Below are 18,524 nucleotides of genomic sequence, written 5' to 3'. Positions count from 1 at the left end.
TCTGAGTCCTGGCTTGCCATTAGGGGAAGAGCAGAAAGGCTTAGCTGTTGGATACAATGCAAAAGCCTCCCCTTTCTAAATGTCCAGATCCCAGCAGAATATTGAGAGTTACTTCACTTTCAGGGAGACGGAAATAATTGTGATTTGTAGTGTTCTCCATTTGCAGGGGTATTTTCCTGTTGTGTTAAATGCCTCTTACTAAGTAACAGAGGTGATTTATTTGGACGCCAACGCGGTGTATGGTAGATTGTGTGATTAAGCAGTGAATTCCCATCCTCTGGCATCTCTCACTGCCCCTCTTGCGTGATGTAAGATCAGACGTACTCTGCATTGAAAAGTCAAGACACACAAGCTGCTCTCACACACATACACCTCGCAATCCTGCTGAAAGCAGGGAGAAGGCAGGCAGGCTGGGCTCATTTAGCAGACGAATCCCCACTGACATTTGTAAATTACGCAGCTCGATTGCAGACTTGCTGCTGCTGATTTACTGAGTGTGCAGCCAAGCAACCCCGGCAGAGGAAGACGCTTCAGTCCGGCCACAACAATGTCTGAGTTTCTTTTTGCCTTAGTAGCGATCTCAGGATTATTTCCTGTTGCTAAAGTGCTGGCAGCGGGAGCCGATCGAGGTAAGGAGAACACTTTTTTATTTTCCTCTGAGATGATTTGGGGGAAGTGTCTAAAACTTCCTCCTGCAGCTCAGCTCAGCTGCATGGGACATTTGTCTCTGTCAATGCTCCTAGGGCTGTTCGTACAAAAGCAAAAATAAGATCAGGTAGCGACATGCAGCACGGAAAGTGTCTTCGTGCGTGCCTTGCGGACTGCGATTTGACTTAGCTGCCTGTGACAGGCTCTGCAGATGTTAGTATCAGATCTCACCGTAGTCGATGCTCTCTGCTGTGCTGCTTATTGCAAGGCATTGCAAACCTTTGCCGTCGCTTCTTGTTGACGGTTACCCTGTCGGCGAGTCTACCTTTCAGTCCTCAGCTTGCATTTCGGTAACTTCCTGACCTGCTGCAAAGCAGCATCTCGCAAGCTGTAATCGTCTCGGGGCTGATCTCCTGTACACAGACTGAGCCTTCTCGGGAAGGGACCTAGTGGGCTACCAGCGTCTGAGCGAGCGCTACAGTTTAAGCTGTGGCGAGGCGCAGGAACAATAGGTCATAATCTTCTCTCCCTCTTTTATATTGAAGCTTTGCAGCCCAGGCCCTTGTACTACCTTGAGATACAAACAGTGACACCCTTTCAAGCGCAACTTCTCCTTTTTATCGTCTCCCCAGTAGGGTCTGGCATTAATGAGCTAACGAAAACATCCAGAAGCAAGAATAAAGCAGCATTAGGTGAACTTTCTAGCAGGAACGTCGGGTTTCTTTTTTTAGAGCCTCTCTGAAGTTTTGTAACCCTTCCCGGGCAAACACAGAGCAAAATGCACCCAGACCAGTAACTCAACCCGATCGATGTTCACATGGGCATGATTCAATGTATCATTATGCATTATGGAAACTTGACTATTAAGATCATCTTATTTTGACTGATGATGCTCAGGCTTTTGATCTAATTAGAAACGGACAAATAAACCTTATACCAATGTCAGACAGGAGGGGATGGGGAGAGAATGTATCACTGAATGATCTAATTTCAGTGTTTATATGAAGGCAATTATGTATTGACTTTAAATTACTGCTTCATTATAACAAAAACCAAAACAACCAGGCATGAATTTTGATGCTTCTATCCTGTATAGTGTTAGAAAATGAAGTATTTACTCTGTTAGAGATATGCACACACAGAAACGTACTGTATGGTAACACTAGCAGAGGGTTTTCTGTGAGTAGTTTTATAAGGCTAATCAGTGGTGTATTTTTGCAACTGCTGATTGGTTCTACCTTTCAAAGAAGCTTCTAAAACTATTTTCAGAAGTCCTTTTATTCAGTTCCATTACTTTACCATTCATATGATTCTTGAACTTTTTTTAAATGGTGTGAAGTTCATGAGGGGCTAAATAAAACTGCACAGCTAAGTAATAAAGCATACAGAACCTTTTAGCCAAGGTACTAAAATTAAGATGTTGAAAGATTTCAGAGTAGCAACCGTGTTAGTCTGTATTCGCAAAAAGAAAAGGAGTACTTGAGGCAGCTTAGAGACTAACAAATTTATTTGAGCATAAGCTTTCGTGAGCTACAGCTCACTTCATCTGATGCATTGAAAGAGTAACTATTTTCCTGTCTTAGGAAATCTTTGATGAAAGACGACAGAATCCCTTGGGCTGGAATTAAGTTTAACTGTTCTTTATACTGACAGTATTTGATGCTGTTAATAGACTGACTTTGCTATATGATGCTTGAATTAAATATTTTTAAAAGTAGGATTTAGGTCATCTTTGTATTTATTAAGCACAAGAGTGTTATCATGTTGATTTGACTAAAAGTTGTCTCGGTAGATCAAAATTTATTAAATAGTAAAACCCATTAGATCAGATTTCTTTCTAGCTCTACTTAGCCTCTAAACTACATAACTAACTAAATGAGACAGGATTAAATATTGTCATATTCAATTTGCTAGGAATCAATTAGATTTTATTATAAATGTAACTATATGATGCATTGAATTTGCATTATGAAACTTGGAGTGTTCTACATCATACACATTGGCTACTGACTTGTTTACTGACCTTTTAAAACTCATTTGAACAAGTACAAATGGCTTTAGATAGCAGAAATTTGTTCCTGAAATAGACTATAATTCAACTACCAAAGCTGTTAAGTCAATGGAAATTGACTGGCTATCAAAAAAATTAATGGATGGTTCACACCACAAGCTGGAAAAGCAACCCCTTGACTGGCTAGCAAAGAGACAAGTATCACTGTGGGATCACAAACTTGTATATTAAAACATGCCATCATAAGATGCCAGGCTGTAGTGCAAGATACAGGCTGACATTCAATATAATGCTACCTACATAGCCTAACACTAAAGGTTCTAGGAGACTGTGCTCGGTTTATGAATGGTACAAATGGTTTTTCTATGATGCGGTATTGTATATGAAATATTTTGATCACACTAATGCCAGTTCGTTGGAAGAACTTCAAGAACTTTCCAAGATTTGTGCAAAATAGTCTGAATACATTTCAAGAGCAGTAGCCTGAATACATCCGTGATCTTGTGAATAAAAACCTTAGCTATTAACCATTTTGTGAAACTGTACTGGAATCTAACCTTGTGTACCTTGCTCACTGTTTGAGGTTAGCAGATGACAATTGATTCATGAACAGAAGATTCTGATTTTAATTTTTGCTTTAATGTTTGTTTTTGTTATATAAATGAACTGTCGGCTTAAGTTAGAATCAATCCAGTTTTAAAAAGGCAACATCATTCTAAAACATGCCATCCAAAAGAGTGGGATAAACCAGATTCACTTAGAATCAAGTAAGTCATCATATCATCATGACATGTCTTATCAAAGCATAGTGTGGTGCAAATTAAGATTTAAAAGACATAGTGTTTAAAAATGTCAAGTGTTCTCAACATAAGTGCTTCAGAATGTACCACACATGGAAATGGTATTACATTTTCATGTCAGGTAATGTTTGGGACATATTGCAAAAAGCACTGACTATACAGGAATTGTTTTTCTGTATTAAATGTTTAAAGTTTGTCAAACATGAAGGGTTGCAATTTATCCAAACACCCAAATTTGGAATGCAATAGTCACAGTGTTGACTGAAAGGGAACTAGAAAAATATCCTGGATTTTATCAGATCTATTCTGCCGCCAAAATGAGGTCACTACTACTCTATTTTATATAATAAATAATAAATGGTTAGAGTTGAGAGAGAAGTTAGGGGAAAAGAAAGGAAAGGAAAAGAGGGGGGGACAATAGAAAGGAATGGAAAAGCATTGGGAGGAAAAAGAAAACAAGCTTTCTGGTGAAGAGGTTCATTTATTAATTTAGAAATGTCATTAGCTTTGGTTTAGTTTTCAATTGTAACATTTTAAAGGAAGTTCATGGAACTCATCATTCTTGAGGTTCTCCGACAATAAAGCTAGATCTACTACAATAAATGCTGGAAAAATGCCTGATAACAGGTGACACATCTGAGTACAGTACATATATTATGTGCTCTATCATAGATAGACAGAAGAGTTTCAGAACAAGTGGGTAGCTCCAGCAGTTATGTTAAGAGTATCAGAATGGTCAGATGGTACTGTAGTTTCAGAAGGCAATACTTAATGATTTCATCAATGAGCTTTCTTGAAGGGTGGTGAAAGGGATATATCATCATCATGTCCTCCGCACAAATGTTTGTCATCTTAATGTCTCCCCTCACCCAACTGCAGGATTCTCACCTAGTCCGATGTGCCTAACTTTTTTTTTCTGCTCACAGTGAGACATGAAAGCAGAATTTTTACAGAATCAGACTGATTCCCGAATGAGAGGATGTCAGTTTACTTAAAACTCATAAATTACCACATAACTGAATCTATTGCACACATTTACTTCCCCCTATCCCATTTTTAGTTTAAAAAGTATGTATTCCCCTTGGTGGGTTTTTTTAAGCTATTCTGGAGATCCAAGGATGGATTATCATGGAAAGTACTCCTTTCTAGACTCATAAACCTCACCAGAAATCTCGAGTCCTCGTACAAGGGAATTTACTGTTTGTTTGTTTTTTCTTAATGTCTCTTGACCACCTTTAAATTTTGGCAATACATTTAAATGTACTTGAACATGTAAAATTGCCAGGTTTAAGAGTCAGATGATTTCTGCTCTGAAACTATCTGCAAATAGTCATAGTGAATGTGTTTTTTAAGATTGACTCCAATCTCATTATTAATACTTTGCTGTTTTTAAGTAGAATATGCAAAAACAGTTATACTCTGCTCTGCCAAATGGAGCTGCTCCTTGTCAATCCAGTGTGAAGTATTCTCAGTGGTCTTAAGACAAGCAAATTCAAATAAAGCTGTTTCAGTGCTTTAATATAGAGATGCCTTTTCTCATACTTAAATTTCTGTATCTCTATTAATAGAGAGAGAGAGCAGTATTGTACCCACAAAGGCAATGTTTACAAGGTCATGGTGACATTTTCCAGTTGTTTACTATGAAAAACAGGTTTACAGAAAGCTTGGTGTACGCCTAAGAAATGTATTTATCATTGGAGAAGCAAAGGTATCTAGAAGGGAGAAAACAGAAGGACATTTAGGACAACAGTTTAAAAAAAGAAATGCCTTAATGATGCAGTTGCAAAAGAAAATGAGAGAAAGATTTCCATAAGAATGTTTTTATTCACTAGTGCTATTGGCGGTAGGTAAAATGCATGTCTACTCCCAGTTGCGTATGCAATTACATGTGCAAAATACTGCCATTTTCAAAACAATCAGGGAAGTGTGTGTGCAGTCTTGTTCATAGGCTTATTAACATACATATCATTCCTAGCCATGTCTTTATTTGCGCTAAGCAAATAGACATTAATAGATTTTTTCCTTAATTAAAACAATGTCAAAAAAGAAATTATAAAAGGCAAAAGTCTTAACATCAAAATAAGTAGAGAAATTTTGTTTTCCTCCAAACCCCTTCTTAATTCCTTAGAGGTTTATTCCTGCTCCAGATTAAGATACTGATCCTGCTAAAATTTACATAGATACTTAACTTTACTCACAGGAGTAGACCTCCTGGAGATTTTGGGACTATTAGCATGTGTACAAGCCTTAATAGAATAAGGGTTAAAATGCATCCTCTTCTCTTAATTTATTTTCAATGTACATTGAAAACCTGTAGGGTTTTTTGGCATTTCCACATGCAAATTGAGCAGCAGCTACATGTTTTTTTGTGCTGTGATTATATAATTTTTATTTGGGATGCTACGAATGAAAGTTATAATATGTGTAAGTATTAATAGTTTTAGATAGTTGTAAGTTACATTTGTCTAAAATGTTACTGTACATACATTGCTCTGTTATCTTTTTCACTTAAATTGTGTGATTTCAGATATTATTCTGTATTATCACTTTCACAAATGAAATAGAAAATAAGGTTTTCAGAATGAAATCTCTCATTACGTTTTTTTGTAATTAACACCTAATTATGTTGAAAAATCCAGTTCTTCCATTTTTAAATGACTGTACACACCCCAGCTTTCATTCAGTGTAACTATGCAATTGTTTGTTTGCTCTTAAGCGCCATTTATTGAAAAAGATTAAAGCATGTGTATGTGCAGTTGTATTCCAGTTAAAGATTTAGTTGTCAACAATACAGATGAAAGCTACTTTGTACTTTTTGGTATCCTATTTCTGAAATGCAAAACTTTTTTTTGTTTTTAATATATTTAGCAAAGTGAGATAACCAGAGGTCTAATTCTGAGTTCTTTTAAACCAGTCAATGGAATTACATGGGTACTTGACTTCAGTGGATGTACTCTTGGTTTACATTGGTGGAAGACCCTAATCCTGCATTGGGATTTGCTAGGAATGACAACTATAAATGGATGCAGCTATCCGTGCTAGTAGGTTTTAATACAGGATTATGCACCAATGAATGCAATTCCAATTAAAGTCAATGGGAGTCTTTTAAATTTAATGGGAATTGCCCAGGGCACTTAGTGATGCAAAGAAAATTATAATAAACCATAAAATTTGCAGCCAGTGGTCTGTTGTTCACTATATTATCTGTGTGATTTTTAGATTGAAAGATGCTCACAGCAGGAAGTTTGTCTTCCTAGATACTTCCTAAACCACCAGGCACCCCAGTGCACTTTTAAATTACATAATATATAACATAATTACCTATATGTAAATACAAAGACTAATTCCAATTATATTTATTTTGTTTGTGACCTCTGTTGTGCTGAAGTGATTCTATCAATTGATCCTCTGACCTTAGCAGAAAAATGCATCTTTGAGATAGCAGGATTTAAACAGTAACCAATATTTGTTTTGGTAGTCATTAGACCTATCCAAGTAATAGAAAGAGAGTTGCTTCCTTTGAACTATTGAATAATGGTAGTGTAAGGGACTGCGGAAGACTTTGTTACAGCCTAGCCAGGGAACTTCCACTTTCTCGAGCCGAGAGGTTACTGTGGGACATAGCTAGCTGCTTCGTTATTGTGGGATAGAGATAGTTTTTGAAGGACACAGCTGCTTTGCATGGCCCTTCGCCAGGTAGTAGAAAGCCCCCCTTTCAGAAGCACCTAACTTTATATTCATGAGCTGTTTTTGTGTAATGCTTATTAATGCTGACTGTCTGCCCTTCCGTCGGACTCCGTCCCAGGCAAAGCTCTGGTGTGCTGAGTTCCCCGCCTCTGTGACTGCAACGCTTGGAGTCCCCATTGCGGGTGAGTCACTAACCTTCAATAAAGCCAATAACTCACAGCTGTGTGTAAGCCTCGTTTTTCTCAAAGTACTTCTGCCAGGCCTGTGGTGCTTCGAGCACCTTGGCCCAGAACAGGTAGTCTTTGAGAAAGGTACTTGGAGTTGTCATTGATATTTGGTTAAACAATAGTAGAACTCTTTTTGTGGGGGCAGGAAAAATGGATCTTATTACAACAAAAGGTCCAGCTACTGTATATAATACCTTGTAATGTATTATTATTATCAGTTGAACATCCCTAAATAACATTTCACACACTGCTTCATCTTGAATGACTTGGCCTTCCAGCAGAACTGCATACTGTTGAAATACAGTAGAAATTCTTTAGAAATAGGAGCATACATATTTCTTCTTCTGGTAAGATCAAGGTATGGTGGACTATGTCTTGTTTTTATTCTTATATCAATAGGATATCACTTCATAACTTTTGTATATGGCACTGAATTGAATGACTTACCATTTAGTATAACAGGATAGGTACTATTGAAATAAAGCTTAACTTTAGAAATAATAATATGTATAATTCCTTGAGGATTCCACCACCACTGAATTTTTATGTAATGGCAATTCATAAGCTCTTCACCCTTTCTTCTTGAAATGAACAAAGAAAACTTACAGAATGAGAAGCTATAGCTATGTTCCTTCAAATATTCTTGTGGGATATATAGGGGTCTGTGTAGATGTGTGTATATGTATACATACATTTATATATAATTTTGGGGTGGGGAGAGGGAAGGGGAATATGCAAGAGCGAAATGTGGATATTATCCTCCGCAAATGCAGTGCTTTTCTTATGAGGCTTTCTTTCAGAAAGGGAGAATATACTGTTGACTTAAAAAACAAAACAAAACACCAAAACAGACTGGAAGTAGAACAAAGTGCACTTAAAAAAATCCTCATGCACTTGTGCGTATAATATACTTATAAATTAACATTATTCACTTACATTTCCCAAACTAGGACATTTGAAAACCTGTCTTTAAAGAATACAGTGATGATATCAGAGAGATGTTGGTACCTCTCTGAACATGACATACTCTTATTTTTTGGGACCACTTTTGCCGACACGTTTACTTAGCCATTGCACATGGACAAACGTAGTTTTGAGGAGTAATTTTAAAGCTTTGAAAGTACCAAACTACTAACATGTCATCCTTTCTTGAAAATGCTCTTTTGAATGAATGTCATCAGATTGTCCAATTTGTGAAAGTACTTACCATTAAGTTTTACAGCAATGTGTGTCTATCATGAAGTATCCCAAACCACTTCACAGAATGTGCGTCAGATTTTCAAAGAATACCTCATTTGTGCATACAAATATTGTGATTGCAGGGGAAAAGAATGATTTTGTGAGCACATGGCTAGTTAGACACACAACTGTGTGTGCAAATGCCCAATTTATATGACCAATGTTGGTATTTGTGTAAAATAAATGTGAATTATGTAATATTTACTTGACATTTTATGGGAAATCTTGAAATTACAACTTAACTAGGACACCTTTTGTTCATTACATCATCCAAAAGACAGCAGATACAGTAGAAAAGTCACCCTTGTATTCAGGCAATGGGTCAGTACTATCTCAGAAATAGGGCTGGTTTTAAAACAATCCACTTTTCTCACAATTTAACATAGCAATTTTTGTTTTTTATCAAAATAATTGGAATTTTTCATCTATCAAAACCTAATTTTCTTTCTTAAAACCATTTTTTTGGTAAATGAAAAATTATGATTTTGATAGTGCTTTGATTAAAACATAGACTGATAACTTAAAGTCATAAATATGAAAAATTGAGTGTCTATTGTTGATGTTCAGAAAAATTATTTTTGAAAAATGGTTAAAGTACATCAAAGGAAAGAGTATTAATTACATTTAGAATGTGAAATGTAAGGGCAGGATGGCTTTTACATTAATATTCAGTAAATTTACCTCACTTTCTGCTTTCATTATGGATTAACTGAAAAGAATGAGGATGGGACTTGGAGGAGGGAGACTCCTCACAGCTTGAACTATGCAAATATTTTTGAACCCCTTGCTTTAGTGGCCTGATCCAAACCCTCTGAATACAATGGAAAGGCTTCTGTTGACTTCAGTGGACTTTGAATCAGGTCTAAAATGCAGTCCTGGTTTGAAAAATGACTATGTAAATAAATATGGCACCTTCTCATGCAACAGATAAACTCTCTGTGGATATTTGCAACCAAATCTGCTTTGCTTAAAAAAATGATAAAATAAAAGTTTACTAATGGCACTTCTGCAGAACTAACGGATCTGTGGGAGAGAAGACTGGATTATTTTCCTGAATTGTTTCACGCAGAAATGAGATGTAGTTACAAACTTCTTTCTTCAATAGAAAATAGTTACAAACTATTAGTAAAATAGTTACAAACTTCTATTTTAAATATATGTATGAATCCCATTAATTTCAAATATAGTCCTCCTATCGCATCTGTCTAAACCTATAATTATTTTTCTTCAGATTTTCCAGTGGTTAGAATATGAAGACTGTGGGACAGAATCTCTCATGCTGATGATGGACAATTCAGAAATAATCTAGCTTGACTCTCAGATTCCAGGTTGAGTTTGTAGAACTGGTAGTTAATTTAAAAAAAAAAGTCTTTTCACTTGCAAACTCAGCAAATGTGCTCTGGAAGGCATTGCAATTCAGTAAATTAGAATCCCACAACGTGACATATATTGTATCAATTTTCAGAGTAGAGTACCTTTTAAAGTACCTTTTGGCTATGAACATCTCTAGATTTTATCACTGTAGGTACAGGCACTGACAAGGTTTGAGCTCATCTGAAAACAAGCTTAGTGATAATGTAGTGTATCAGGCTCTCTGGTAGTGACTTTGACCTATTAGAAAAACAGGAACTATGAGGGGTTAGGGACACAATCAAATAAACTACAATAGCTATTCAACTGAGAAATATGTGTGCAGAGAGGAAGCTTAATTATTTATTTTTGTAATAAAAAGGTGAGAATTACTTGTGCATAGCTATATTTGAACTTAGAGATGGAAAAGTGATTGTGGGCAGGCAGATGAAAATGATTTGGGAGGGGAGAAAAATCAAACTCTGGATTGAATTCTGTTTATGGTCAATATTTTAAACCAAATAGTTTACTCCTGCATTTAGATCACAGTAAGAATAGTAAACAACAAATGTAATGTTATATTTAAAATCATGAAACTCTACAATGTACAAGGGATACAGAAGAAGTCAAAACCACAAAAATGAAAAATAAATCACTATGCCATGCTTGCCAGTTTTCATATCAATATGTCCTCATGCTTTTATTCAAACAATGAAAGACTAAATCTGAGAGAGAGAGAGGGTATTCGACAGAACCAAGGTTTCTGAGGTCATAATACAAACTGAAGTAGCTAACTAAACAGTCCAGCGCTGCTGTATGCCATTTCTGTCAAAATGTATGGGGGCTGTGTGTGTGGGTTTGGGTGTGGGTGTGGGTGTGAATATATATAAAACTTTGGTATATAGAGAGCAGCATTAAGTAGAGCAAAGCTATTAACACTTTTTTTTTGAGGAGACAAAATCTCATGCCCTGACTTAAATGGCCCATTATTACACTTCTTCAAACTGGAGCAAGTTGTTCAGGTCAGAGGGCACGTACAGCCTTACCTGAATCGCCTGCTTCTCCTGCACTTGCTCAGATGTACTGAACTACGTTCATTACATATTTTTGGTCTGGTTTTGGAAGAGCTGTGACTTAACCTCCCTGTTCATAATGCTACCCACCTACTTTGTAGATTATACTGCTCTTGAGAATTGGTATTTGCTAATCTGCTACTTCTCCATTTTTATATAGAGTTGTTACCCTTATATCCAGTAATGCTACAGGAGAGTTTTACTTAAATCTGTTTAATTTCCTTTTTTATTTCTTTCCCACATGTTAAATAGTTGGTATACTCAAAATTTCCAGCTTTTAAAATTTACGTTGCCCTGTGAATATTTTCTTTTCTTTGTAGAAATTTTTCTTGTCACTATTTTAATTTTGACTGCTCTTGGGGCAGTAAGAAGTGAGCACCAAACAGATGGTAGTCACTAAGCTGAGTGAAATTCAGAATTAGTGTGCAAATACAGAACGTGCATCTCAATATTCAGAGCACCTTCTACGGCAAGTAAATTCCACCTGGAATTCCACCTCATAAAGAATTGTTACCATTTTGATAGTTGCTGGACATTCCAGGAGCCATTTATAGGCTGCTGATTTTCAGTGGAATAACTGCTATATGCTTCCCTTTACTTAATATACATATTTTATTTTTTTTTCATATTCTATTGTAATACTTCAAAAGATTAGACAATATCAACCGATGTAAATTAGCATAGTCATTGTCTTTAGTAGAAATATGCTGATTTATACCAGCTGAGAATCTACCTCATCATCTCATAATAGTGTCATTGTAGTGTTGTAATAAACTGTAATATATTTACAAGGATTATCACTGTCGCATTTTTATATTAATTCCCGCAGAAGACAAGCAGTGAGATTGTTTTTTTTATAATTCAAGAATATTAAATATGTGATCATCAATTTGAGGAGCATAGAAAATTCATAATAAAACCCCTTTAGATAACATAAGTGCTTAATACGTAATTAATATAATCTTGATTCTGTATGATCTTGATTTTATTCCTGTGTCAAATTTGTAAATTACCTTGGGTTCTTGGTTTTAGGTATTTAAAAAAGAATAATCATGAGTAAAACATGTTGAGGAAAAAAACAGAGATAGCTGTATGAGAATAAGCTTTAATCATGTGAATCATGGGAATTGTCAGACCGTAACAGATCAATGGTCAGTCTAGTCCAGAAGTAGCCAAGCTTTCTGGAGATGGCATACTGTCTCTACAGTGCACTAATAGTATAGGGCTATTCCATGGGGAAACCTTTTTTTTTAAGCCCCTCTATATCTATTTCTTTGAAGCATGAGTATTGGACCTCCATTTCCTTTTAAGTATGCTAGTCTTATTGATATGAACTTCACTGGCTAATTATACATTATGTAAACATCATTTCCTTTTATTAGCTTTAAATATTGCCTTTTAAGTTCATTGAGTTGTCTCCTTGTTTATGCCATTAAAATGGCAAAATGGTCACATCCAATTGGAGAGCTACTGAATATTTATGTAGCATAGAAGGCATGTTAAAAGTACACATTTGCTACAGTTTTTCTACTCTCCACATTGGTACAGTGCAATGGTAATTGTGGCTGCTCAGCACTCCTCAAAATTTGATCCAAAAAGCAGAACACACACTCTGACATCCTGATCTTGTCATGAGCTACTGCATTGTTGCAAGGGTCCACTCACACAGCTTATTGCAGGATAAAGACCTCTGACGGTATAGTCTCACCCTGAATACTGCATTCATTTGTGATCGCAATACTACAGACACAAATGGCATAGAGAATGCAAATAAGGAGAGAGAAAAAGGTAATGTAGGGAAAGATTATTAAAGATGTAGGCTTATTTTGTTTGGGAAGGAGCACAAGAGGAGATATGAAAGGAACAGGGTAGTCTCCATTTTTAAAAAATGACAGCTTTTACCAACAGCTTTTACCAATTTACCACACATTGATATCTGAACTGACCACACTTTTCCCCTCCTATGTAGACTAGCAGATATGTGGCATCATTTGGCAATTATTAGTATTGCTTCTTACACGCGGTGGTGAAAAGTTTATTTTGGTGAAGTTGTATGGCCTATGTTATGTAGTAGGTCAGACTAGATTATCACAATGGTCCCCTCTGGTCTTGGAATCTATGAAATTAAGTCTGTGGCTCTCTTGTCTGGAAATACTTTATGACCTCCTTGGATGAGTTGCTCTGGAAATGAATAGGATAATAAATGAATTCATGAGTGATCCATTGCTAAGGAGAGTCTCAGTGGCACTGTCCTGAGTGTCATGTTGGTATGATGGGTATAAATCAAGTCCTTACAGGGTCCAAGGAAATTTTCAATACGCATCTGACTTCTTCTAGAGTAATCATAAAGAATAATATTTTCTGGCTGACAAACAATTTTGAAGGTTTATAGCTTCTCTTCCCTCTAGAGACTCCCGTCTTTTTGTGGAAAAAAATATTACTGTGTCAGTGATAGTGCAGTAATGTTTTAATAATACCAAGAAAAGTTTTCCAAACTTATATTACTAAAATCACACAGGAGGACAATTTACTTTCTTGTCAGCATTCCCCTATTAACAGCTTTCTGTCAGAAAAGTGAAGAGAATAAAATCCAGGGTTATGCTTTGTCTCTCTTAAGTCGGTATAATTTATTCCACTTAGCTTTTGAGAAATACAAAGAATGTGGAGTTTGCATATAGTATTTGCTTTTGGGGATTGGGGAAGAATGTATGTGCACTCTTTGCAGTGGAAATGGTTGCTCTTTAGCAAAACTAGTTACATCATAAAAGGTTCATCTTTTATGAATGTGTATTTTTTTTCAGAACAAAGGTTTGTGTTGTAATCTAATCCTTGGCATTAATTTTGTATAGTTGGAGGGATATAATTTATTGTGATATCCTGAGCTTTCCAAGTTCTCTGGATCCGAAAAGTGATGGGTCTTCTAAAAATTGTCCCAAGAAAACAGAAGGTAAAAAATAGCAAACTGTGAATTCTAAATGTTGCTGTGACTTGGTGTTGTCACTGCCAGAAGCAAAGTGCAAAGGTTCTTTGTTTAATAATGCTGATATTTTAGTTTTCTTGATGTCTAATTTGAACATTGGTAATACTTTGCAGAAATGTAAAGGAAAAAAAAACAGATCTGGTTTTGTTGTTTTTAGTTGTGAAAGTGTGCCATAACTCACATTTTCACAGAGCCTGGTGAACAGCAGAAACATCGAAGTAATGTATTTTGAAAGCAATGAGTGTGATGTATGCTCACAAATCTCATTAGCCAGTAACAACATGCATGCATGCATTTTTTTCCCAAGTAGCACTTAAAAATTGTACCTGCTGTAAGATCACCAGAGTTCAGATAATTCACAATATCAAGCCTTCTGTCTCATTTTAACATATCCTGCTCTGAAATCTGTCTGGTATCTTACTGCAAACCTCCCTCCTTCTAGTGAAACCATCTATATCTCTTACTTAAAATCTATATTTTTAAAATTTTAGTAAAATTCATTAATGGGTTGGACAGATGATAGGAACTATGTGAGATCTGGATTCAACTTCTGATGTGGGTTAGCTCAGTTTTCTAGCTTGGAGTGGTGATTCTGCAGAAGGAAAGCTCAGAGGCCTCAATCTGAGCATGTGCTTACAGATGAGCACGTGAATAACCCCATTGTCTTCAATGCAACTACTGACATGCTTAACTTTTAAGCACGTCCTTAACTTCTTCACTGAATCAGGGCCTCAACCCCTTAGAAAGGATTGTGCTGTAGAGCTTGCACATGAAACCATTGGTGGGGAAGAAATATTAAGAGTCAGTTATCAGGAAACAATCTGTCATGTTAAGGGGTCTGGTTTATATTGGTTTTGCTTCCCATTGAAAATATTGTTAGATTGGGTTAAACCTCATATTGTAAAAGCTACCCTTCATTTGAGATAAATTTAAGAAACAAAAGGGGGCCTCAAAACAAACTACCGGCACGTCATCATCACCCAAATCACAGCACATGTGAATCTGCTCAGGAATTAAAACTTTATGGGAAATGGAGAATTTCACTGGGTGTTGTTTAGTGAATGTACGTGTCTGTGTGAGAGAAACAGAAAACATAGAGGAGGAGCCAGAGAGAAGACTGCTCTAGACGTAATCTGAGTTACTGAGTGTAGGATCTTGAGAAAAGTCTAGAGAGAGTGCTTCTGAGCTGATGGCTGCCTGAAAGGATTTAGGGGATTGACAATGTGAGCAAAGAAACAAGCTCTAATTGTGCATATCCTCCTGTGTTCAGGGAAACAGAACTTTTTACATTTTTGATGCAATCCTGTCATTTACAAAGATACCTCATCCTTTCATCCATTTCTCCTGTCAGGAAAAAAACAAACCTGGCCTCAAACTTTGACAAGCCACTTGTATTACCGATTTTGACCCTATTTTTTTGTTTTGTTAGACAGAAGACATAATATGGGTGGCAGCAGTTTGAAGGGAAAAAATGGCATCCATCCATCCTTGTTACAAACCAGAGTGTATGGTGTATAGACAAAATGGGACATTATATGAATTATAAATTATGCAATTATGAAGTCACCTAGTAAGTCTTCGCGTTGGCTCAAATACTGCAGTATCAGATGGAAAAGAGGCTAAGATAAGGAAAGTCTAAATTATATTCTTGGAGATCTTTGAAGTCCTATGAGTGAGAGTAGGCAGAAAATACTGGAGGTGACGCATTGGCTGTGAAGATGAAGGATTTAATTTTGTGGAAGATTGGGCCGTGTTCTAGTGGGAGAGGGCTGTACAAATATCTATTATTTCACATTGGTGGGGGGAGGGGCAATCTCTTGGCTGCAGGCAAATTGGAGCAGCCAGAAGGGCAGTAAATTAGTGGCTCCAGGGGAGGGTGCTAAGGAGGCAAATGCAGTACAAACTCAAACTCAGTGTTTCACAACAAATTAATCCCATGTGGCAAAGAATGTGAAGAGAAGAATTATTTTTTCAGTTGCATATATATGAATGCTAGGAGTATGGGTGACAAGAAGAGGGATTGGAAATTTTCTGTGGTTGGAAGAAATGAGGTGTAACTGTCATTGCTGAAACCTGGTGGGATGAGTCATGTAACTGGAATGTTAAAATCTCTGGTTATAACCTTTTCAGGAAGAATAGTGTGGGTAAAGGGGGGAGCGGGAGGGGAAGGGGATTGCTTTTAAAGACTTCTCACTTATTTTAGAGTTATCAATTAAACTTGAACTTCAGAATCTTGAATGAAGATGGACCAATGTGTTAACAAAGGCCAGGAAGGGGTACTGGTGCGGGGCTGTTACAGACAACCAAATCTCACTTGAGAATAGGCTAAGTTATTCCATAAGCACCTACAGTAACTCCTCACTTAAAGTCATCCCGGTTAATGTTGTTTCATTTCTGATCAATTAGGGAACATGCTCATTTAAAGTTGCACAATGCTCCCTTATACCGCTGTTTGGCAGCCACCTGCTTTGTCCACTGCTTGCAGGAAGAGCAGCCCGTTGCAGCTAGCTGGTGGGGCCTTGGAACCAGGGTGGACCTGCAGCCCCCCTATCAGCTCCCCACTCCCCTAAGTTATCTGTGCAGCAACTGCCCAGCAGGCTACCAATTGCTGGCAGTTCAGCTGTTCTTCCCTCCTCATTGCCATGTGCTGCTCCTGCCCTCTGCCTTGGAGCTGCTTCTGGGAGCCTCCTGATTGCTGTGCAGGGGAGGGGGGAAGAGGGGGACTAATGTCAGGGTGTTCCCCCCCACTCATTCCCCCTGCTTACCCCTTCTCCATATGGGGACAGGGCTCAGGATGCTGGCTGCAGCTGCTGTCTCAACTTCTTGATCTTTTTAAAGGCAACGTACTTAGAATGGTATCAGTGTACTTTGAGGGGCAATGCATCTCTCTCTCTCTCTCTCTGTCTGACATGCTGTCTCCCCTCCCTCCATTCATGCTGCTTGTATAGTGTGAGGCTACATTAACAACAATATGTTAACCCTTAGGGGCTCAGCCGAATGCTAGTTCATCATTTAGCAGTAAGGCATTCCCTGGGAAATATTCTACCCTCTTCCACCCTCTAACTTCACCACTTCAACCAAGCTTCACAATCATCATTGCTGTTATCATAACCATAAGTGTAGCCTAAAATTCCTCCTTACCTGTAAGGGCTTAAGAAGCTCAAATAACCTGGTTGGCACCTGACCAAATGAACCAATGGGGACATAAGATACTTTCAAATCGGGGGGGGGGGGGAGAGAGAGGGTATGTTTTGGGTTTTTTGTTTCTGTGGCTGTTTTCTCTTGGGACTGAGAGGGGCCAGACAGAAATCCATCTTCTCCAACTCATCCTAATCCAAGTCTCCAATATTGCAACCAGTATAGGTAAACCAGGCAAGGCGGATTAGTTTATCTTTTGTTTTGCTTGTGAATTTTCCCTGTGCTAAGAGGGGGTTTATTCCTGTTTTCTGTAACTTTAAGGTTTTCCCCAGAGGGGAATCCTCTGTGTTTTGAATCTGAATAACCTGTAAAGTATTTTCCATCCTGATTTTACAGAGATGATTTTTACCTTTCTTTTTTTCTTTTTCATAAAATCTTTCTTTTAAGAACCTGACTGATCTTTCCATTGTTCCAAGACCCAGGGGTTTGGGTCTTTTTGTAACCAATTGGATAGGATATTATTCTCAAGCCTCCCCAGGAAAGGGGGTGTAAAGGCTTGGGGGGATTGCTGGGGGAAGAGGAACTAAAAGTGGTCCTTTTCCCTGGTTAAATCACTTGGTGGTGGCAGCATACCTCAGTCCAAGGACAAATAGAGATTTGTGCTTTGGGAAAGTTTTTAACCTAAGCTGGTAGAAATAAGCTTAGGGCATCTTTCATGTGGGTCCCCACGTCTGTACCCTAGAGTTCAGAGTGGGGAGGGAACCCTGACTGCTGTGTATAGTATTAAATTATTTGTTTAAAACTTATACTATGTGTATGTGTGTATGTATGTATGTGACAGAGTCAGGCCAGATGGCTACAGGAGAGTGATAGAAGGCAGATATATTAGCCCCAGGTTAAGTAGGTCCCTTTTCCCTGGGTAACAGGGAAGGTTCCAGAACAATCAGGAACTTTCTGGAAACAATTAAGGCAGACAGGATGATTAGAACACCTGCAGTCAATCAAGAAGCTGCCAGAATCAATTAAGACAGGCAGGCTAATCAGGGCACCTGGGTTTAAAAAGGAGCTTACTTCAGTTTGTGGTGTGCGTGCAAGGAGTTGGGAGCAAGAGGTGCAAAAAGCTGAGGGTGAGAAGGCTTACTACTGGAAGACTGAGAAATATAAGCATTATCAGTCATCAGGAGGAAGGTCTTGTGGTGAGAATAAAGAAGGTGTTGGGAGGAGGCCAAGGGGAAGTAGCCCAGGGAGTTTTAGCTGTCACGCAGCTGTTATAGGAGCCACTGTAGACAGCTGCAATCCACAGTGCCCTGGGCTGGAACCCGAAGTAGAGGGCGGGCCCAGGTTTCCGCTATTCCTCCATCCCTCCAACTC

General features: G+C 37.7%; 1 protein-coding gene across 1 annotated transcript in view; it reads left to right on the top strand.

Annotated features, from left to right (window-relative positions):
* The first annotated feature begins 333 nt into the window (after window positions 1-333).
* LRP1B (LDL receptor related protein 1B) overlaps window positions 334-18,524 on the top strand; it is a 1,336,604-nt gene continuing 1,318,413 nt past the window's right edge. The window contains exon 1 of the mRNA XM_043505072.1: window positions 334-629. Coding sequence (XP_043361007.1) covers window positions 548-629 — 82 coding nt within the window. The 5' untranslated portion in view covers window positions 334-547. The remainder of the gene's footprint in view (window positions 630-18,524) is intronic.

The sequence above is a fragment of the Dermochelys coriacea genome, chromosome 11 (assembly GCF_009764565.3).
Source record: "Dermochelys coriacea isolate rDerCor1 chromosome 11, rDerCor1.pri.v4, whole genome shotgun sequence".
Taxonomy (NCBI): Eukaryota; Metazoa; Chordata; order Testudines; family Dermochelyidae; genus Dermochelys; species Dermochelys coriacea.
The sequence above is the reverse complement of the archived record's forward strand: the minus strand, read 5'-3'. Positions and strand labels throughout refer to the sequence as shown.